This window comes from Microtus pennsylvanicus, chromosome 9, assembly GCF_037038515.1.
Source record: "Microtus pennsylvanicus isolate mMicPen1 chromosome 9, mMicPen1.hap1, whole genome shotgun sequence".
Lineage (NCBI taxonomy): Eukaryota > Metazoa > Chordata > Mammalia > Rodentia > Cricetidae > Microtus > Microtus pennsylvanicus.
In genome coordinates, this window is record NC_134587.1 from 85,088,324 (window position 1) to 85,106,221 (window position 17,898).

At 44.9% G+C, this 17,898-nt stretch overlaps 1 protein-coding gene across 2 annotated transcripts in view; it reads right to left on the bottom strand.

Annotated features, from left to right (window-relative positions):
* The window catches only part of Snx25 (sorting nexin 25), a 103,979-nt gene that overhangs the window by 22,534 nt on the left and 63,547 nt on the right, over nt 1-17,898 (bottom strand). For both annotated transcript variants that reach the window (XM_075986708.1, XM_075986707.1), the window contains exons 6-8: nt 17,058-17,128; nt 8,081-8,262; nt 1,291-1,422 (exon numbers count right to left, since the gene is read on the bottom strand). In XM_075986708.1, coding sequence (XP_075842823.1) covers nt 1,291-1,422; nt 8,081-8,262; nt 17,058-17,128 — 385 coding nt within the window. The remainder of the gene's footprint in view (nt 1-1,290; nt 1,423-8,080; nt 8,263-17,057; nt 17,129-17,898) is intronic.

The following is a 17,898-nucleotide window of genomic DNA, read 5'->3' on the forward strand; positions in this document are numbered from 1 at the left end:
ATTCTTCAGACATAAGGCTGCAGAGCAGCTCCACTGTCACTGAGCCATACCAGACAGCCCAGTCCTGAGAGCACGCTGGGGTCACTGCTGCGTGCTGCAGAAACACCAACCTCTCTCCCCGTGCACATGATCCTCGCGTGCTCCAGGGTGCTCCCTCAGCTCTAGGAACACTACACAAACTTCCACAGTCATAAAAAGACATGAACTAATGACCACGACTCATTTACCTGACTGTCAGAACAAACGACAGCTACTTTCAGGAAGCTATTTCCAATTATAGTCAGTAGATTGAGAAAACTTTAGATGGCTCTTTACAACATTCTTTTGGGAGCAGCCGAAAGCCAGCTGTAGTTAAGGCTAGTGATTTCATTGAGTAACAGATGGTAATTTGTGCCTTGTGAATGAATCAGCAATGAAACGTTGTCCTGAGATTTCAAAATATCACAAGACTGAATTTAGCTGCTTAGTCCAATGTGTGATAAATCAGGTACTTAATTTGGTTTTCTATCCTAGCAACATTCATATGCAAATGAAATTAAATGCGCTTTGCACTTATGTTAATGAATCACTCAAATGGTATATGCTAATATAATATACATGGTGCATGTGTGAGTTAGATATATTTACCTATACAAAGCATGTACAGACATTCTTTAATTCTAAAATATGCATTGAGAACTTACTAATGACAATGCATAATATATTGGGTTCTTTGCTCTGAGAGGCATTTGAAACCAAAAATGTTTGTGTTCCTTTGTTCAGTCATATTTTGTGTGAAATAAAAGGCAAAAACCTACTGTAAAAAGTGTACCGCACAAACAAAAAGAATGAAAAGCGTGAGAACTGCTCATGGTAATGAGATCCACATGGTGACAGAGCAAGCTTACGAGGCCAAGGTTTCATAAGAACCACATGGATGGGTACACATTTGTATGCTTCATTAAAATAATGAATTCTAATCTCTTGGTACACTTGTAAATATTCCCCCTTAACTATTCAGTCAAAAGTATCTTCTATAAAGACAGTGCAATACAATTCGATTTGCCATAATGGGCTGAGTTATAATATAGTGATGTAAAATGATCCTTTAATATATACTTAAGCCTGGCATGGTGGTACATGCCTTTAATCCTAGCACTTGGGAGGCAGAGGTAGGTGGATCTCTGTGAGTTCAAGGCCAGCCTGGTCTACAAAGTGTCCCAGGATGGCATCACTGACCTGGTGATACACTGTCTAGCATGCAAGCTTCCATCAGCTAACGACTACTATTCCTTGAAACAAACACACTACCTTGTTAGCAGTCTTCAGGTGCTCCACAGATTCCCAAAAGCCAATCAGAGTCTGCCTGTCCATTCGCTCCAGGTATGTTCCAAAGCACTCTCGGTAGAAAGGATTGGTCATAATATCTTCAAACTGAAGAATCTATTAAGAGAACACAAGAAAGTGTGGTGGTTAGAATGAAAATGGCCCATAGGTCCATAGGGAATGGCACTGTTTAGGAGGTGTGGCCTTGTTGGAGGAAGTGTGTCACTGGAGGTGGGCTTTGATGTCTCAGATGCTCAAGCCAGGCCCAGTGTCATCCTCTCTTGCTGCTGCCTGTGGGTCTGAACATAGAATTCTCAGCTTCTCTCCAGCACCATGTGTGTCTGCAGGCTGCCATGCTTCCTGTCATGGCAACAATGAACTGAACCTCGGAACTATAAGCCAGCCCCAGTTAAATGTTTCCTTATAAGAGTTGCTATGGTCATAGTATCTTTTCACAGCAATAGAAACCGTAAGACGGGAAGATTTTCTAAAGATCAAATTTCAAATACCAGTCTGCATTTAACTTCCATGAATTAACTTCTACACTCGGGGAAAAATGAATTTTCAGATCAAAGACAATGTAAGATAGTACACCTGAGAAGATGAAATAGCTATCAGGTCTCTAAGTTTTAAATTCAGATTCCTGAGTATTGAAAATGCATATATTCAAAAATCACTAACCTTATTTTAAATGTTTAGTTATTTGGCATCTACTTGATATCAGGACACAGATAACAATTCTTGTACGAGGCAAAAAGACATAAACAACTAGAGAGAAATGTTTAAAAATAACTAAGGCTCTAGAGTCTAATGGTTTGTCATTTTTACTTCCTATCATATTTCATACAGCTGAGGAAAAATATAAATAGGTCTACATCCTGATTTGTTTATACTACCATAGGCGCTAACAAATCTTATGTAAATACTATTTTAATTGGCCCTTAAATTCCACTGTATGTGCTACCAAATCAGTTCTATCACTCTTATTTATTGGTTTTCACAGAAAAAGAAGACACTGAATATCTGAACACAGTTGGAACAACCATGAACAGGGACCACAGAGTGAGCAGGTGTCCCCCCGTATTTATTGGTGACTCAATTAGGAGAACTACCACAAATTAATTTAGAAGGGATTTAAGACCCATATCCTTAGTCTAAACCAGTAATGGAAATAATATTTAATAGGTGAAACTCAAATATAATTACAAACTTTTATTTTGAAATTCTTAAATATTAACATGATGGCAATTTGCTGTTGCGGGAGGACCTCCCACTCCTCCAGCCTATCGCCGCTGAGAGACCACGCCCCAAATGAAGCCAAATGAAGGCGTAAGTCACAAACAATGCCACACCAATTTGGGATTATGATTAATAGGGTGATATTTATTTAAAGGGGAAAAACTTACGGATTACCCTCATGATATCCGTTCTGGTTCCACTGGGCAGCCCATATAATGAAATGTCTCTCTGTACTTAGCTCCTTCACAGTCAAAAATTTTAAAGAAAACACAATAATACAAAGAATCCAGACTCTCTGTGAATTTTTCATCTTTACGCGGCTTATTTTTACTCTATCACTTTACTTTATTCTGTCTCTTTAAAGACTTTACTTTTTTTTTTAATCATTAACTTTATTCTCTATATTCTTTTTCTTCTCTCTCCCAAGCCTACGTACATTTATCCAACAGTGTGACTCGTTTAGTCGTCTGAATCTGTCCTATTGTGAATCTGCAATTTTTTACTATCCAGGAGCACTTTTGATTTGCGCCTTTAAATCACTAGGCACTTAAGAATCTAAGCTGTGATATTTCTAGGTTAACTTTTTGCTTTTTGAGCGTATATCTGTAGACCTGGAATAACCCTGTAGACCAGGCTGTCTTTGAATTCTCAGAGATCCGCCTGTCTCTGCCTCCCAGGCATTGGGGTTAAAGGTGTTTGCTACTACACCTCGAACTCACAGAGATCTGTTCGTCTCTGCCTTCTAGGCACTGGGATTAAAGGCGTGTGCTACCACACCTTGAAGTCACAGAGGTCTATCTCCCTCTGCCTCCCAAGTGTTGGGATTAAAGGTGTGTACACACAACAACTCTCTTCCTTTTCTTTTTTACTTTAAGAACTTTAACTTTTAGCTTGCATATATTTTTAACACACAGTAAACCATTTAGAAATTTTCTTTGTCTTTGAATCTCTCTTTACTGTATATCTTTCTTTTTCTGACCACATGAATCTTTAATTTACCAAGCAATATCAGTAGGACTAAAGGCGTGGCTTTGACGGCTGGATCCAGCCCATTCCTTAGCTTTCCAGCCTCATGGCTGAGGTACTGGCTGCAAGGTCCCTGCCAGCCAGCAAGCTACAACAGACAACACTCAAGTCCTCTCTCAGTAGCCGGCCCTCCTGCCTCAAACAGTCAGAGTTTGCCCTGGCAGGATGGCCCAGAAAGCCGGCATTTTTAAAACAACACAGGTTTGTTCCTGCTGCTGAGTCAGGAAAATTTCAAAATGGAGGACGTACCATTTTGTGCTAGCTCTGGGGCTACCAGGTAGGAGCGGCACTCAGCACTTTAATTCTGAGACTGAGCATGCAGCACAGAAATTCTTTTCATCCAAGTAACATCCAAATCTGACACGCAGAGCACTACGCAGTCTGAAAACACGTCTCTGTATGGCGGCAGGAATCTGCCATGCTCTTCCGCCTGCCTAAGCCTGATTCTGCCTTCTGCCCAGGAGCAGGCGGGGAGCTCTGAGTCATCGTCACGGTCTCAGAGCACTCTCCTTCTGATCCCAAGCGGGAACACAAACATAAAGCCAGAGTTTGCACTGGCGGCACAGCCCCAGGAAGCAGCGCTTTAAGATAACGCAGCTTTTTTTTCTGCTGCTGTTGCCGAATCAGGAAATCTCTCTACAGCACGCCACCAACAAACAGCAAAAATCTGTGTTAAACTCTCTCTCCATTATTTTTAAGCCTTCTCAGGTTTTTTGTGGACTCAGTTAGCCCCACGTTGGGCGCCATTTGTAGTAATAAGGAGCGGAGGCGGGGCTGCGTCCCCAAACACCCCAGCCGCCTGCCCTGCCCGGCTAGCTTATGCCCCGAAATAATTACACGGACACTGTATTCTTTTATAAACTGCTTGGCCCTTAGCTCTAGCCCTTACTGGCTAATTCTGATATCCCAATCAACCCATCTCTAACAATCTGTGAGCACCGGTCTTACCGGGAAGATTCTAGCCTAAGTCCATCCTGGGTCAGAGCTTCATAGCGTGCGTCTTCCCTGGAGCAGGTAGCATGGCGTCTCTCTGAAGCTTCTGCTCCGGAGAGCAGAGCTGCGGAGTCTGACCTCACTTCCTCTTCCTCCCGGCATTCTGTTCTGTTTACTCCACCCACCTAAGGGTGGGCCTATCCAATGGGCCTAGCAGTTTCTTTATTGCTTAGCCAATGAAATCAACAGATTGATATATGACACTCCCACATCAATTTGCAAGTATTTTAAAATATCACATTAAGGTATTTCTAAAACCACATGCAGAAAGTCCATAGACGCTCAACCCTTCCCTCAGCAGCCCTTAATCTGTATTGTAAGCAGAAAGGAGGGCATATTTTTAAAAGCAATTTCTAGAAACTGATGAAAGAAAATGACTTACTGAATATTCAAAATGAAAATATTCAAAAATACCAATTTTGTATTATTCACTGAATCATTCAGCAATTCTGTGTTTTTTTTTGTTTTTTGTTTTTACATCTACTTTACATCTTTTTATCAGTTTCCCACAAAAGAAGCTAGTCAGCACTAGCTTGAATTCCAGTAGTTCCGTAATTCTGGGATATACTAGCACCTGCTTCTACTTTGTGTAAACCCTATCAGGGAAGCATAAGTTTATATGAAGCATAAATCCTCACCCTACGTGCTCCAAGGAAGCTGAAAGGAGTTCGTATCAACTTCGGCTGCAGAAGATAAATCCACAACAATTCCAGCAACAGAAAGAAAAAACAGGGAACCATTTTTACCCTCAGCATAGAGTCCTAGACTACACCCATTAGTGTTCGTTTTGATTTACCCTTGGATCAAATAAACTGATGTACAAACTAGCTTCACAGAAAAGGCAAACCACTTATTGTCATATCTTTTAATTTTTTCTACCTCTTTTATTTCTTCTGAACCTTTCCATCTTTCCCCTGGGGATCACCTGTATGGGGATGAGGCAGGGGCAGGGAGTGATCTTTGAACCGAGCAAGACAAAGATTTGTTTTCAGTAAAAAAACTTTTCAATCCTGTGAGCTTTTATTCTGTCACTTGGCCTCAGTACTATCTGCAGTACTATCTTCTTCATGGAGAATCACAAGAGCTGTTATAAATCACAGCAAGCAACAGAAACTAAGCAGGAGACTAAATCATGAGGCTTTGATATTAGTAAATTAAAAAAACTTCAAGGGTCACTTTCTAGATAAGTACATATGAATGAAAACATTGATAGTGGATTAAGAGTTCAGTTAAAACTGGTATCAGGGTGTGGGCAGCTCAGCGGTAGAACAAGCACTTCACATGTACAACACCTGGGACTTGATCCTAAGAGCTGGAAGCGGGAGCAACATAAACCCCTAGCCTTTCACACCCAGGCAATCTCTTTCTTCCTTTATTGTTGGGAGGGGGTTGGTGGCTGGTTTTCGAGACAAGGTTTCTCCGTGTAGCCCTAGCTGTCCTGGAACTTGCTCTGTATATCAGGCTGGCCTCAAACTCTACCTTCTTCTGCCTCCCTAGTGCATAGATTAAAGGTGTGTACCACCACACCTGGCCCATCTCTTTCTTTTAACTGATGGCTCATCTAATTTAAAAGGGAATATTTTGAAGTAAACTTCATGGTAATTCTTCCTGACCAGACTGGGATTAGGTCACAACAAAAGTGCTCTGTTCATTTATGAAGGTAACAGAACAGCTCAAAGCCACCCAGTTCTAACTCCAGCAGCATGAACCACCATGGGGCTGGAGAGGATTAGCCGAGTCTTCAGCCTTAAGACTGGAGGAACTGCTTTGACTATAAGGATAAACTCATGCTATAAAAGGCATTTCTCCTTTCCTGTTTAGAAAGAGTGGATTTAAAATGCAGCAAGATTTGGACTGTCTTCTGTAGTCACCATAAAGCAACTTGCACTGAAATCACATTCTGTTTTCCTAATTCTTCCGAAAACTCTCCTATTCTATATTCTATAACCCTAACTGTAGAGCCCTTAGGGGCCTCACTTAGCTATACATGTTGCATCTCGACTAGATCTCTCTCTCTCTCTCTCTCTCTCTCTCTCTCTCTCTCTCTCTCTCTCTCTTTCTCTCTCTCTCACACACACACACACACATTTAACTATAATATATTATAATCATAGTATATTATAATTAACATAGTATTATAATGTGTTATAAATTAAATTATAATACACATTATAATTAAATAGGATTCTATCCTATTCCTCATTCCAATCCAATAACCAAGAAACAGTGGCCCCTCGATAAGTGTCTACTGAATCAGTGAATTAATTAAAATAATGAAGGATACAAGATGAGTTCCTTCTCTGAGATGAACTGTAGTGGACAGCAAGAGGAGAAAAACTGAGGGAAAGAAGGCAAAATTCAATCTGCCAAGTCAGCTCCCTCCAACCCTGACCATAGTAAAGCTTCTGCTTTGCCTCCTAAGACAGGACATCAGGACATAGCGCACAGTTGCTATCAACAGGGGTCCTCAGCTGCACTGGTGCACCCGTGTAAGACACTACAGAACTGTGGCCTGACAGGACAGCAACCTCCCCTGAAGAGGCTCTGATGACAACCATGCCAGAAGGGAAGACAAAGGTAAAAGGTTGTCTTAGTAGAGGGAGGCAAGGGGACTAACAGACAGGTTCCTGACTCACACCCAGCCATTCATGGTTAGGGACTGAGTGGAAGTCCGAGAAGGGAAAAGTTAGAGGCTGCAGCCAGGGCTGCACTGTATCAATGTTTTCTTTGTGTCCGGTATCTGAGAAGAGAGGGACTTCCGTTTGCTGGAAAGCCTTGTTCCTCAAGCTCCTGGGGACACAATGCAGCAGTTTGCTCCATCCAAACTGTTCCAGGTCGTAGAAGAAAGTGTGGCCCTTGCACTGAGGATGTTCCTAAAACAGGGCTAGCAGGTGTCCTGTGCTCTACAGGATCTACTGGCCATGAGCAGACAGTCAAAGACATGTGGCTCAAATGCCACCACTTTATGGTTTAGTCAGAAAGCACTGAGATTTGTGAATCAACCACATCTGGTCTTTATCTAGTTCTGCCTCATCCTATCTAAGTGGTTTTGGGCAAGATAATCAAATATGCCACCTCATTATCTAAGTATCAAGAAAGAGCTCATAGCAATTCAGCTAGTTAAGTGAAACAGTCTTTACTTCTTAGGCGGTACTTTATGTCTGGTTGATAGTGGATAGTTGATTTAGGCTCTGCAAACAGAAAATGTTTCTCTTGAAGTGGTGGTGAGTAGAGAAAAGAAGGGTGGCAAACACATACACCAGGCATGTGCACACATACACGGGCACGTGAACACATATATGGATATATACAGAACATACGTGGATATGTACCCCGCCTATCATCAACTTACAGAATTCAAGGACACCCAGTAACATAGCTTTTTACTCATGAAAGCAACAACCTGAGCCTGTAGCAAGGAAATGTGTCTAAAACATTAAAGTGGTAAAATAATATGCATGCATTTGCACTGTTTATAGTAAACTGATATGGTCACACTAGAAGCTGCAAGCTCTACCTTCTGGCTCTGAGGCCCTTCCCCTTCATCCAAGGCCCCATCCTCTTGCAGGTCGTAGGCAGGACCTCCCAGGACTCGGATTCTCTTCTCACACTGCTTCTTTGCCACAGTCAGCTGGTTAATGTACCTTTTCATGTTCCTGGCCCTCAGGAGATCAGTTTTCATGGCAGCTGACTCCTTACCTTAAATAAGAGGACAGTCGTCAGTCAGGACACAAAGGGCACAACAGTTCTGAGTCAGAACCGTGTCTGGTGTGCTGCATTTTAATTTTTGTAAAGTTTATTTTTGAGGCAGGGTTTCACTATGTAGTCCAGACTGGCCTGGAACTTGCTACTTGCTCTAAAGGCCAGGTTGGCACAGAAACCCACCTGCCTCTGCCTCCTGAGTGCTGAGATTAAAGGCATCAGCCACTATACCCAGCTTTAATGTGCTATATATTAAACAATAGATGAGAATTCAACAGATGAGAATTTATCATAAACATGTATGGGTTCCCAGACACAAAATTCAACCAATTTATAGCTCTTACTCAAATGTAAAATGTTTATAAATCTCTCTATATACACTCAGAAACTGATCTGTGAGCATAGGAATAAGCAATATCTGTATATGAATACTTATACATATTCATTTATAAGCATGCACTGAGTGTTCACTGTGTGACTTTTGAGATCTAAGACCGGTAGTTTTATTCCATGGAACACTTTAGAGTGTACCAAGGAAAAGAAACAAAGACGGTATGAACAATTAAGAGTGTCATGTGGGCAGAAAGGAAAATATAGACACCTTCAAATGCTTTGGCAAAGGTCTAGCCTGGGCTTTCTTAAGGAAATTATATTCATGTAAACATGGACAATTAATAGAATATGGCAGGCAGAAGAACTAGCAAGACGGGTGTGAGAACCCTGGGCCAGGAAAGCGAACCCAGCTCTAGGGCCTGCGTAGCAGATGCAAATGGAGCCCAGGCCCAAACGCATCTGCAGAGAACTTTGTTCTTCAATTCAAAAGAACTGCACAGCTTTTAGCAGCTTGAAGAAGTGTGCTATCCTCTTAGTTAAGGGTTCTACTGCTGTGACTGAACACCAGGACAGAAAGAAGCTCAGGGAGGAATGGGTTTATTTCATCTTACAATTCCACATCACCGTTAAGCCATAACCTTTTCTTTCATGTTCACCCTCAAGATCTTACATAAATATCAATATCACAATATAAAAATATTTTAAACCGTAAAACCACAGTCTTAAAATTCAAATACTTATAAAGCCCAAAGACTTTAAAATACTCAAAATCTGTCTAACATCACAACGTTTCTCTAAAATATGCATAGTCGCAATAAAACACCGGCGTCTCTTTGTAAAATTCTAAAACGGTCTTAAAAGTTCAGTCTCTCGTTTGTAGGCTCCTGTAAAATAAAAAATAACTTAAATACTTTCTTACTCCAAGAGGAAAAAAACGGGGTACAGGCAGAAGCCAATTAAAGCAAAATCAAAATTCAACAGAATAAAGAACTCAGTGCTTGACCCACAAGGATCCTCTGGCCTCCACAGGGCTTGGTGGCAGGCTCCACCTCCCGGGCCTGCCTCCAGCAGCACACACAGCTTCTCACCTAGGCTCAGGCCAGCTCCCTCCAGGGCTGCTGCTGTCTCAGTGGCATCCCGCTATATCTGGGCTACACTTTCACTAACAGCCTCTCCTAGAGGTCTCTTGAGGAACTTTGACATTGCCACAGTCCCAAGCTTCAACTTTTCTTCACAACCCTTCAATCCTGGGCCTTCTACTGCAACTAAGGCTGCACCTTCACCAGTGGCCTCTCCTGGCCTCTCTTCGGGGACTCTGGGCCTACACACAGGGCCAAGCCTCATCTACTCTCACGGATCCCCCGATACCTTCAAACTAGTGCCCATTACCAAGTTTGGCTGCCTGCATAAGCTGCAGCCTCTGCCCTCGCTGGACCGGTCTCTTCCTTCACAGCTGACTCTTTCCCCCAGTTTACTAGCATCGACCGTCTCAGAAAGCAAAGGTTCCACTTCAGTGTTCTTAATTAAAACAGCAAACAGCTCCAGTAGTGTCTTTAAGGGATCTCAAACGTCCTCCTGAAACCTCGCAGCCCAGTTCCCACATCTCATTAAGCTCTGAGCATCAATGGCTTTTCTAGTCCAAAGATCCAAAGTCTTTCCACAATTCTCCCAAAAATACATGCTCAGGTCTGTCTTAGGGCTTCCTACTGCTGTGGTAAAACACCATGACCATAAGCAGCTTAAGCTACCAGGACTTCTTTCCACTGCCGAGAAGGCAGGGAGGGACTGAAGCAGAGGCCATGGGGAGTGCTGCTTACTGGCTTGCTCTTCATTGACTGCACAGCCTGCTTCTCGTAGTACTCGGGACCGCCAGCCCAGGGGTGGGACCTCCTATAGTGAGCTGGGCCCTCTACATCATGGTTTGCTCACAGGCCAATCTGGTGAGGCATTTTCTCAATCAGAGTCCTCTCTTCCAAAATGACTCTACACCTATGTCAGGCTGACATACAATAACCAGGGTATATGCAGTAAATATGTACACAGGAAGCAGTACATATGTACCAGAGCAGACAGTGGAGGACTGTTGGCCCGAAGGGAAGCCCGCTGAGGACTGTCACAGTAAGGTTGACCTGGGAGGGAATGAATTGCTAGCTTATGGCATTGGGAGAACAGAGGACTTAAGGACTTGAGGATTCAGAGTCAGTGCCCATCAAACAAACCAAAGGGCAAATTACTCAGGATTAAAAGAATAAAATAGGTGTTAAATGTAGCTTCTACAACTTTGCTATAATAATAAATGGAGAATGTGGGGTCAATTATCGGAAGAGGAACACTGGAGAAAAACTGGATTTGTGGAAGATTACAATTTCAATTTTGGACTATGGAGTAGATGGTCTCCAAAAGTGGCCCCGATATTTTCCATATCACACACTCCTCTGCAATGTCTGTCTTCCCTAGCATTTTCCCTCTGGAAAGCAGGACATATGTTTCCTCTTAGAATTAGTGAGCTTGCAACCACGGCGGAAGTGACTCTATGACTTCCAAATCTAGATCACCAAAGGCCGCTGACCTGGAGTTTTGCAACACCGTGCATCATACCATCCAGCTGCCCCCAAGGCATCCATACTTTGGAGCCTTAACAATGACTCATGGAGACATCTATGATAGCGTGGAGCCTGGACTCCCACAGACCTTGGTCGAGAGAGCAGCACACGTACAGTACTAATCCGGCACCCAGTGAGTACATTGTCTTGAATGCAGATTTCAGATGGCTCCCCATTAAGGAGAAAAAAGGAATCCCTTCCAAAACCTAACCCAAATACAGGCCCACAAGCAAGAGAAAAGGTTGTTGTTTAGGATAATTTAGGATACATTTTCTGTGTGTGCGGGCTAGATAAAGTACCAGTACTGGTCAGAATGTTGCCATATTGTTACTGGCCTTCAACCACGTTTGTCTGACACAGTTGACTCATCAACTCAAGAAGTACTTGAGTCTGGGACAGAGGTGGCCACTGCATTTAACACACAGAAGTAATCCCTAGGTATGGCAGCTACACTTGCGGGAGTTAGAACACACCTTGGAGATGAACTGCAACGCATTTGTTTAGGGTCCATGCTTGGTTTCTCTCAAAGTGCAGACTAACACATTTTCCCTGGAGACCTTCTGCTCCCCAGCCTAGTCCTTACTTCCTTCGCGTCCTACTTAGTCACTGCATGCAATGCATGAAATAGTCCCGAGGCAGGCTGTATACATCAAAATGTAAAAGTCAGGCACAGTATCAGAAACACGCTTCCTGCTGGGAGACAAGTGCCTTTCTGGTACGCACAGTCCTAGGTAGACAGCAGGTAGATGGGTGCCCGAGCACACCACGGATGTCTTCCCATTTGTGATCTGAGAAGCTGCCATCGCTGGATTTTAAAAGCGCTTTCCGAATTATCCTGTGTTGGCTAACAGTAGCACTCACCAGAGGATCAACTCAGAAATGATCCAAAAGGGGAAAATATTTTGGAATTCCTCTCTGTGAGAAAGCTAATGTAGTTGGCTTCAAATTAGTCTTTCTGTACATACCAGATGCTGTGTGGGTTTATCTAGATACATAGACACTTGTAAAAGCTAATTTTTCAGAAAAAAAAATGTTCACTTTGAAATACACAGAGAGAGAGAGAAAGAGAGAGAGGGAGGGAGGGAGGGAGGGAGGGAGGGAGGGAGGGAGGGAGGAAGAGAGAGAGAGAGAGAGAGAGAGAGAGAGAGAGAGAGAGAGAGAGAGAGAGAGAGAGGAAGAGAGGGAGAGCCCATTACCAGCTCCTCTTCTCAGAGGGTGTGAGGAACATATTGACTCAGGATTTAGCCAAGGTTCAAGATGACTACCAGGAAGCAGCCTTTCCCAGCAGCCACTGACTGTCACAAACTCTGAAGACTAAAGCTGCCTAGGAACTTAAAAATGTTTGCCTTCCTCTTCAACTTGAGGCTGCTATGTTCTTTTTGAACAAAGAACAAACAGGATTACCTCATCAAAGCTACCACCTCAAGTGTCATAGCTTCAAGTGTCCCATCACTTCAGTGGAAAAAGAAGAAACACTGCAAGCCAGCAGCAGAGTCACAGGCTCCACAGCGGAGACAACCCACGTGCTGGAGCTGGGGGTGCGTCCTCCAGTTTAGGGTCCAACATGCACGTGATGCCCTTCCAAAGAGATTATGTCAACTCAATCCACATGCTAGCTACAAGCCGCTCAGCCTGTGTGTTGAGTAGACAGGTCTAAGACTCAACTCCATTTTATAAGATGAGGGTTTTAGAAAATACTGTCTTGTGGGGAGAAGGAAGAGATGTGGTTATGAAAAGAAGGTGTCATGAGAATACAAAGAGAACAACAGAAGCATCCAAACCCTTATGCTTCAAGGTCAAGGATGGAGGAGGGAAGGGGGTAACTATGGCAATATTTTGTTTGCATTTTAACAAATAAAGCTTGCCTGAAGATCATAGTGCAGAGCTAAGCCACTAGAGGCCAGGCAGCGGTGGCACACACCTTTAATCCCAGGACTCAGGAGACAGAGAGGAATCTCTGTTAGTTCAAGGCCTCCCTTGGCTACACGAAATTTATCCAGTCTAAGAGAGAAAGGTGATCCCAGAATTTGGGAATGACAAGTGTTTAATCCCAGCACTAGGGAGGTGGAGACAAGAGTGATATGGCTGGACAGATAGAGGAATGGAAGGCGGGAGGAGACAGGAGCTCACTGCAGCCTGAGGACAGGGTCGCCCCTTTGGTCTGGGCAGTGGTAGACGTAAGAACTCTAGTGGCTGGTCGTTCTGCTTCTCTGACCCTTCCGCTTTCACCCCCGAATATCTGACTCTGAGTTTCTACTATTAAGACCAATTAGAATTCGTGCTACAGGTAACTCTGGACTGCAGACGGTACTCACCCTAGGCTAGAGCCCCTAAAAGCAAGAACAGGTCAACAGCCCAATGTCTTACCATGTCCATCCAGGCTGTTATAACACAGTGTCACAGCAATTTACCCTCCCCTTCCGGAGGCGACAATGGCCAAGGCTGATGTGTCGTCACACTCTGTCTCGTTCTCACATGGAGGAAGGGGCAGGGCAGCTACCAGAGCCTCCTCCATCATGCCCTGCTTTCCTTCCGGAGACCGGAGGGGTGGTGCATGTCTGGGTGTGAACACATGTGCATCTCCAAGCTTCAGCCTTCAGGGCTACACTAGTCCCTCGCTCAGGAGACACTCTCAAGTCCCTGGCCAATACTCACAGTGCACCATGCGGGTGAGGTCAACTCATGCTACTACCGAGACAAAACCACCCCCCTCCCCCCCAGCTGAAACAGATCTCCTGCCAGCCTGACTCACTGCCCACAGAGGCACACTGTTCGCCAAAGCACGTAGCACCTTCTGAAATATTCGGGGTTTTTACTGCTTGACTTCCGCCCAGTTAGGTAGGAGTCTCTAGCTTCACACCACTTGCTATCACCAAAGAGGTACTCGACAAGATTTCCATGGCGGGATATGTATGGTCTTCCTTGGGAGCTGGGCTCAAGACCAGATCCTCTTCCTCATCTGCACCTTCCTTGCTTCCCCTACACACAGCTCCGACTTTCCGGGGGACTGGAGGGACAGGTCATAGTCCTCAGGCTTCTCTTTGCCCTGGGCTAACTAGAAACTTGGTACAACGGCATGTTTTAAAGTCCCTGGCCCAACTCTTTTCCGTTCTTTCGACACACTTTTACTTGGCAGGAATTTGAACAGATCTGAGGATTTTTACGAGAAGTCTATTCCTCCAGGTGAAAGGGAAGTTTCCAGTCTACAGCAAATTCCATGCTGATGATATTAGCATGTCCTCCAACTTCACGTATGTAAGGGGGGTGGGAATGTGTGAGCAACAGGTAAGCTACAAGAAGTTAAAAGCCATCTCATATCCAATCCCTCCCCAGGGAGAGCCTGGGTAAGAACCCTACTTCATTTGAAGAGAAACAAATAGGCAAAAAGATAGAGCATATATTTGGGCTTTGGCAACTTAAAACAAAGGAAAGCCTGGTCCTGCCAGCACTAGAACAGACTGAGCACAGGAGACCCACGCACAGGTCCAGGGTGGTCTGGTCGTTGAGCACTATTATGGTGAGCAAATGTATGGTGTGGTGTGGGAGAGAGAGACAGAATGGTTTCTGTCCTGTGGACAAAGGTGGATCTGAGGAGATGGGAGAGAGGAAGACAGAATGGTTCCTGTCCTGTGGACAGAGGCGGATCTGAGGAGATGGGAGAGAGGAAGACAGAATGGTTCCTGTCCTGTGGACAGAGGTGGATCTGAGGAGATGGGAGAGAGGAAGACAGAATGGTTCCTGTCCTGTGGACAGAGGCGGATCTGAGGAGATGAAAGTGGTGAGGAGTAGGCTGAGGTGAGTGCTGTGATAGCCACCCAAGGTCATGGTGGTGTCTGGGTCTGGGCTGTTGCAGGAATCCATGGCTGGGTTCGTGGTGTTCAAGCAGCTGCTGTCTATGTTGATGTCCTTGGCTCCTGATATCACTAGGCCTGTGCAGAGCTGGCCCTGCCCCTCCCAGGCTGCACCACTAAGGAGAACTGGTCATGCCCCTCATGGCTTAAGTACTCTAGAGAGAGGGTCCTACACCTCACCCGGGCAGCACGATCGAGCTGACGCCATGAAGGGGCATGGGTGAGCTGGCCCCGAGAGCGTGAGAATGGGAGAGCAGGTTAAGCCCATCTTGTCTGCCATGTGATGGCATGGGTGAGAGAAAAAAGCCCTCCTCCCCTTGCCGCTCACCAGCTGCAGCACTTGGGAGAATGGGCCCTGCGCCTCGCCTGGGCATCACAATCGAGCTGACCCTGTAGACAGGGTGCACGAGAGTGGCACAGCTGGGACTGCCTCCAGCAGGGGAGGGAGCTGTCATTCCCCTTTACCAACAGCAATACTCAGGAAAGTGGGCCCTACCCCCAACCCCGCCACAAAGAATAAATAAAAAGGGTAAAAAGGTCATAAGTGTGGGAGAGCTGTCCCTGTCCCTCACCAGGGGCAGAACTTAGGAGAGTAGCCCTGCACCTATCCTGGTCAACACAGTAGAGCTGGCCTTGATGATTTAGGTGTGGGAGAGCGAACCCTAAGGGCATGAAAGCAGAAGCAGCTCAACTCTGCAAGGGCTGCACTAGCCAGGACAGTGCTGGAGAGCTCACCCTGGTGGTGGGAATAGGGGGGAGCTGGCAGACTGATAAACCCTGCAACTACCCAGGTCCGGAGCCAGGGTTAGGAGTTGGCCCACTCAAACACCCACCGTATCTATGATCTGCTGGAACACGAAGTGCTCATCCTGCAGACCCAAAGCTGCAGGATCTCCACGACACAGGGCAATAACAGGATATCCAACAGCAGCCCCAGTGAGGGCCCAGCATTGAAAGTGTAGCAGAAACCAGGGGTGTTGAACCAGGCCACAGACTCCTTGCAAAGAACACTTGGATAAAAGGTTTACTGTGTGGCTCACCGTGTCACACTACAGCTTCTATGATGAGATTTTTTGTTTTTTTCTTCTTTTTCCTCCCCCTTAAGTTTTATCTTATTTGGATGCAAGGGCCGAGGGCAGATGTGAAGGGACGGGGAGATGAATGGAATCAAGATGCATGATGTGAAAGACACAAGAAATAACTAAAAAGAAAGTTAAAAGAAACCAAAAAGCCTAAAGCACAAGTGTAAAAGAGGAAAACTCTGAGCTATCGAAGCACTCGCCTGACGGCACAGGCTAAGTGAGCCACGGAGACACTAACCTCCGAGGATCACTTAAATACTACCAAGAGCACAACTCAGACAGAAATATTAGTGGAGATCACACTGACTGTGAGAAATTGATGCCAACTCAGGCTCAGTTAAAGCCAAAAGAGAAACCGCACATGCTCTGATTCCAGCCTTCTGCGATTGTGACCACGGCTGCGTTTTATAGGTGTATGAGAGTCAAGTGCTCACCGTGAAAGCACAAACACCAAGTCTGATTCCCGGAACCCACATAAAAAAATGTTGGGGCCAGTGGTACGGGTTTGAAATTCCATCACAGAGAGTGGAGACAGGCGGATCCTGGGGCCACATTGGCCAACTGGCCAGCATCCTTGGTAAGTCCCAGGCTGGGAAAATACCCTTCTACCCTCACCTTGCCCTGAAAGGTAGAAAGTGCCTAATGATACTCAAAGTTGTTCTCAGGCCTCAACATGTATTGCACACACATGCCCCTATACACACATGAACATACACACATAAGATGCACACACAAAGAAAACACAGATTTTTGTCAGGATGAGATTACTTTTGCTTTTTTTAATGATATTATACCATTGTTTTAATAGAGTCGAATTACTTAAATATAAGTCAGCAGAATGTTTCACATTTGCCAAAACACTGACAGGAGAGGGGGCTCGGGGTAGACCTTCGCATACTGGGAGAAAACACGATTATTCTTACCCTTGTGCCTCTTCAGCTGAGGGAAGCTGCTAATTGTAGTTGCCTGGATTATTTCCACTACAATTTGATACCTGATTTTAAAAGAGAGAAAGAAAAGATTCAATACCAAGAAAATGCTACCTTCAGAGACACCTTTAGACTGTGCTAATGCTAACCAAACTTGGCACAGGGGCTGCGAGGCCCCAGGACTCATCCAAACAACCCTAATACATGGAGTACCTAGCAGATGTCAGGCAATGTGCCACCTGCTCGTCATTTCTGAGGCCTTACCGTAAGAGTCACTCTGTTCTGAAAACATATCAAGGTCATGTTCAACTCTCAGGGTCATGCTAAACTCCTCCATTCAACCTTCCTTCCCAGTAACTAAGACAATCGGGTCTACCATTTAAGTTTTCATTTTCCAGGAGGTTGTCACTAGTTCCATGTAGCTATTAAGTTTAATTATATTAAAATCTTAGCGTTGGGGCTATAGCTCAACGCTGGAGCTCTTGTATCACACATACAAGCCCCACATTCCATCCCCGGTATTATCAAAAAGATAATAGAAAGAAAGAAAGGAAGGAAGGAAGGGAGGGAGGGAGGGAGGGAGGGAGGGAGGGAGGGAGGAAGGAAGGAAGGAGAAAGAAAGGAAGGAAGGAAGGAAGGAAGGAAGGAAGGAAGGAAGGAAGGAAGGAAATATAAAGCAAAGCTCTTCGGCCAAGTTTCCAGCGCTCAGCTGCCTTGGGCACTGGCTGAGCTAGGGCGGACGGATCAGGAGGGGCCTTCTCTAAGTGCAGTGTGCAGCTGGCGCAACCCCTCCAGCCATGCTCCACGGTCCTGGTGGATTTCCTCATCATCACGT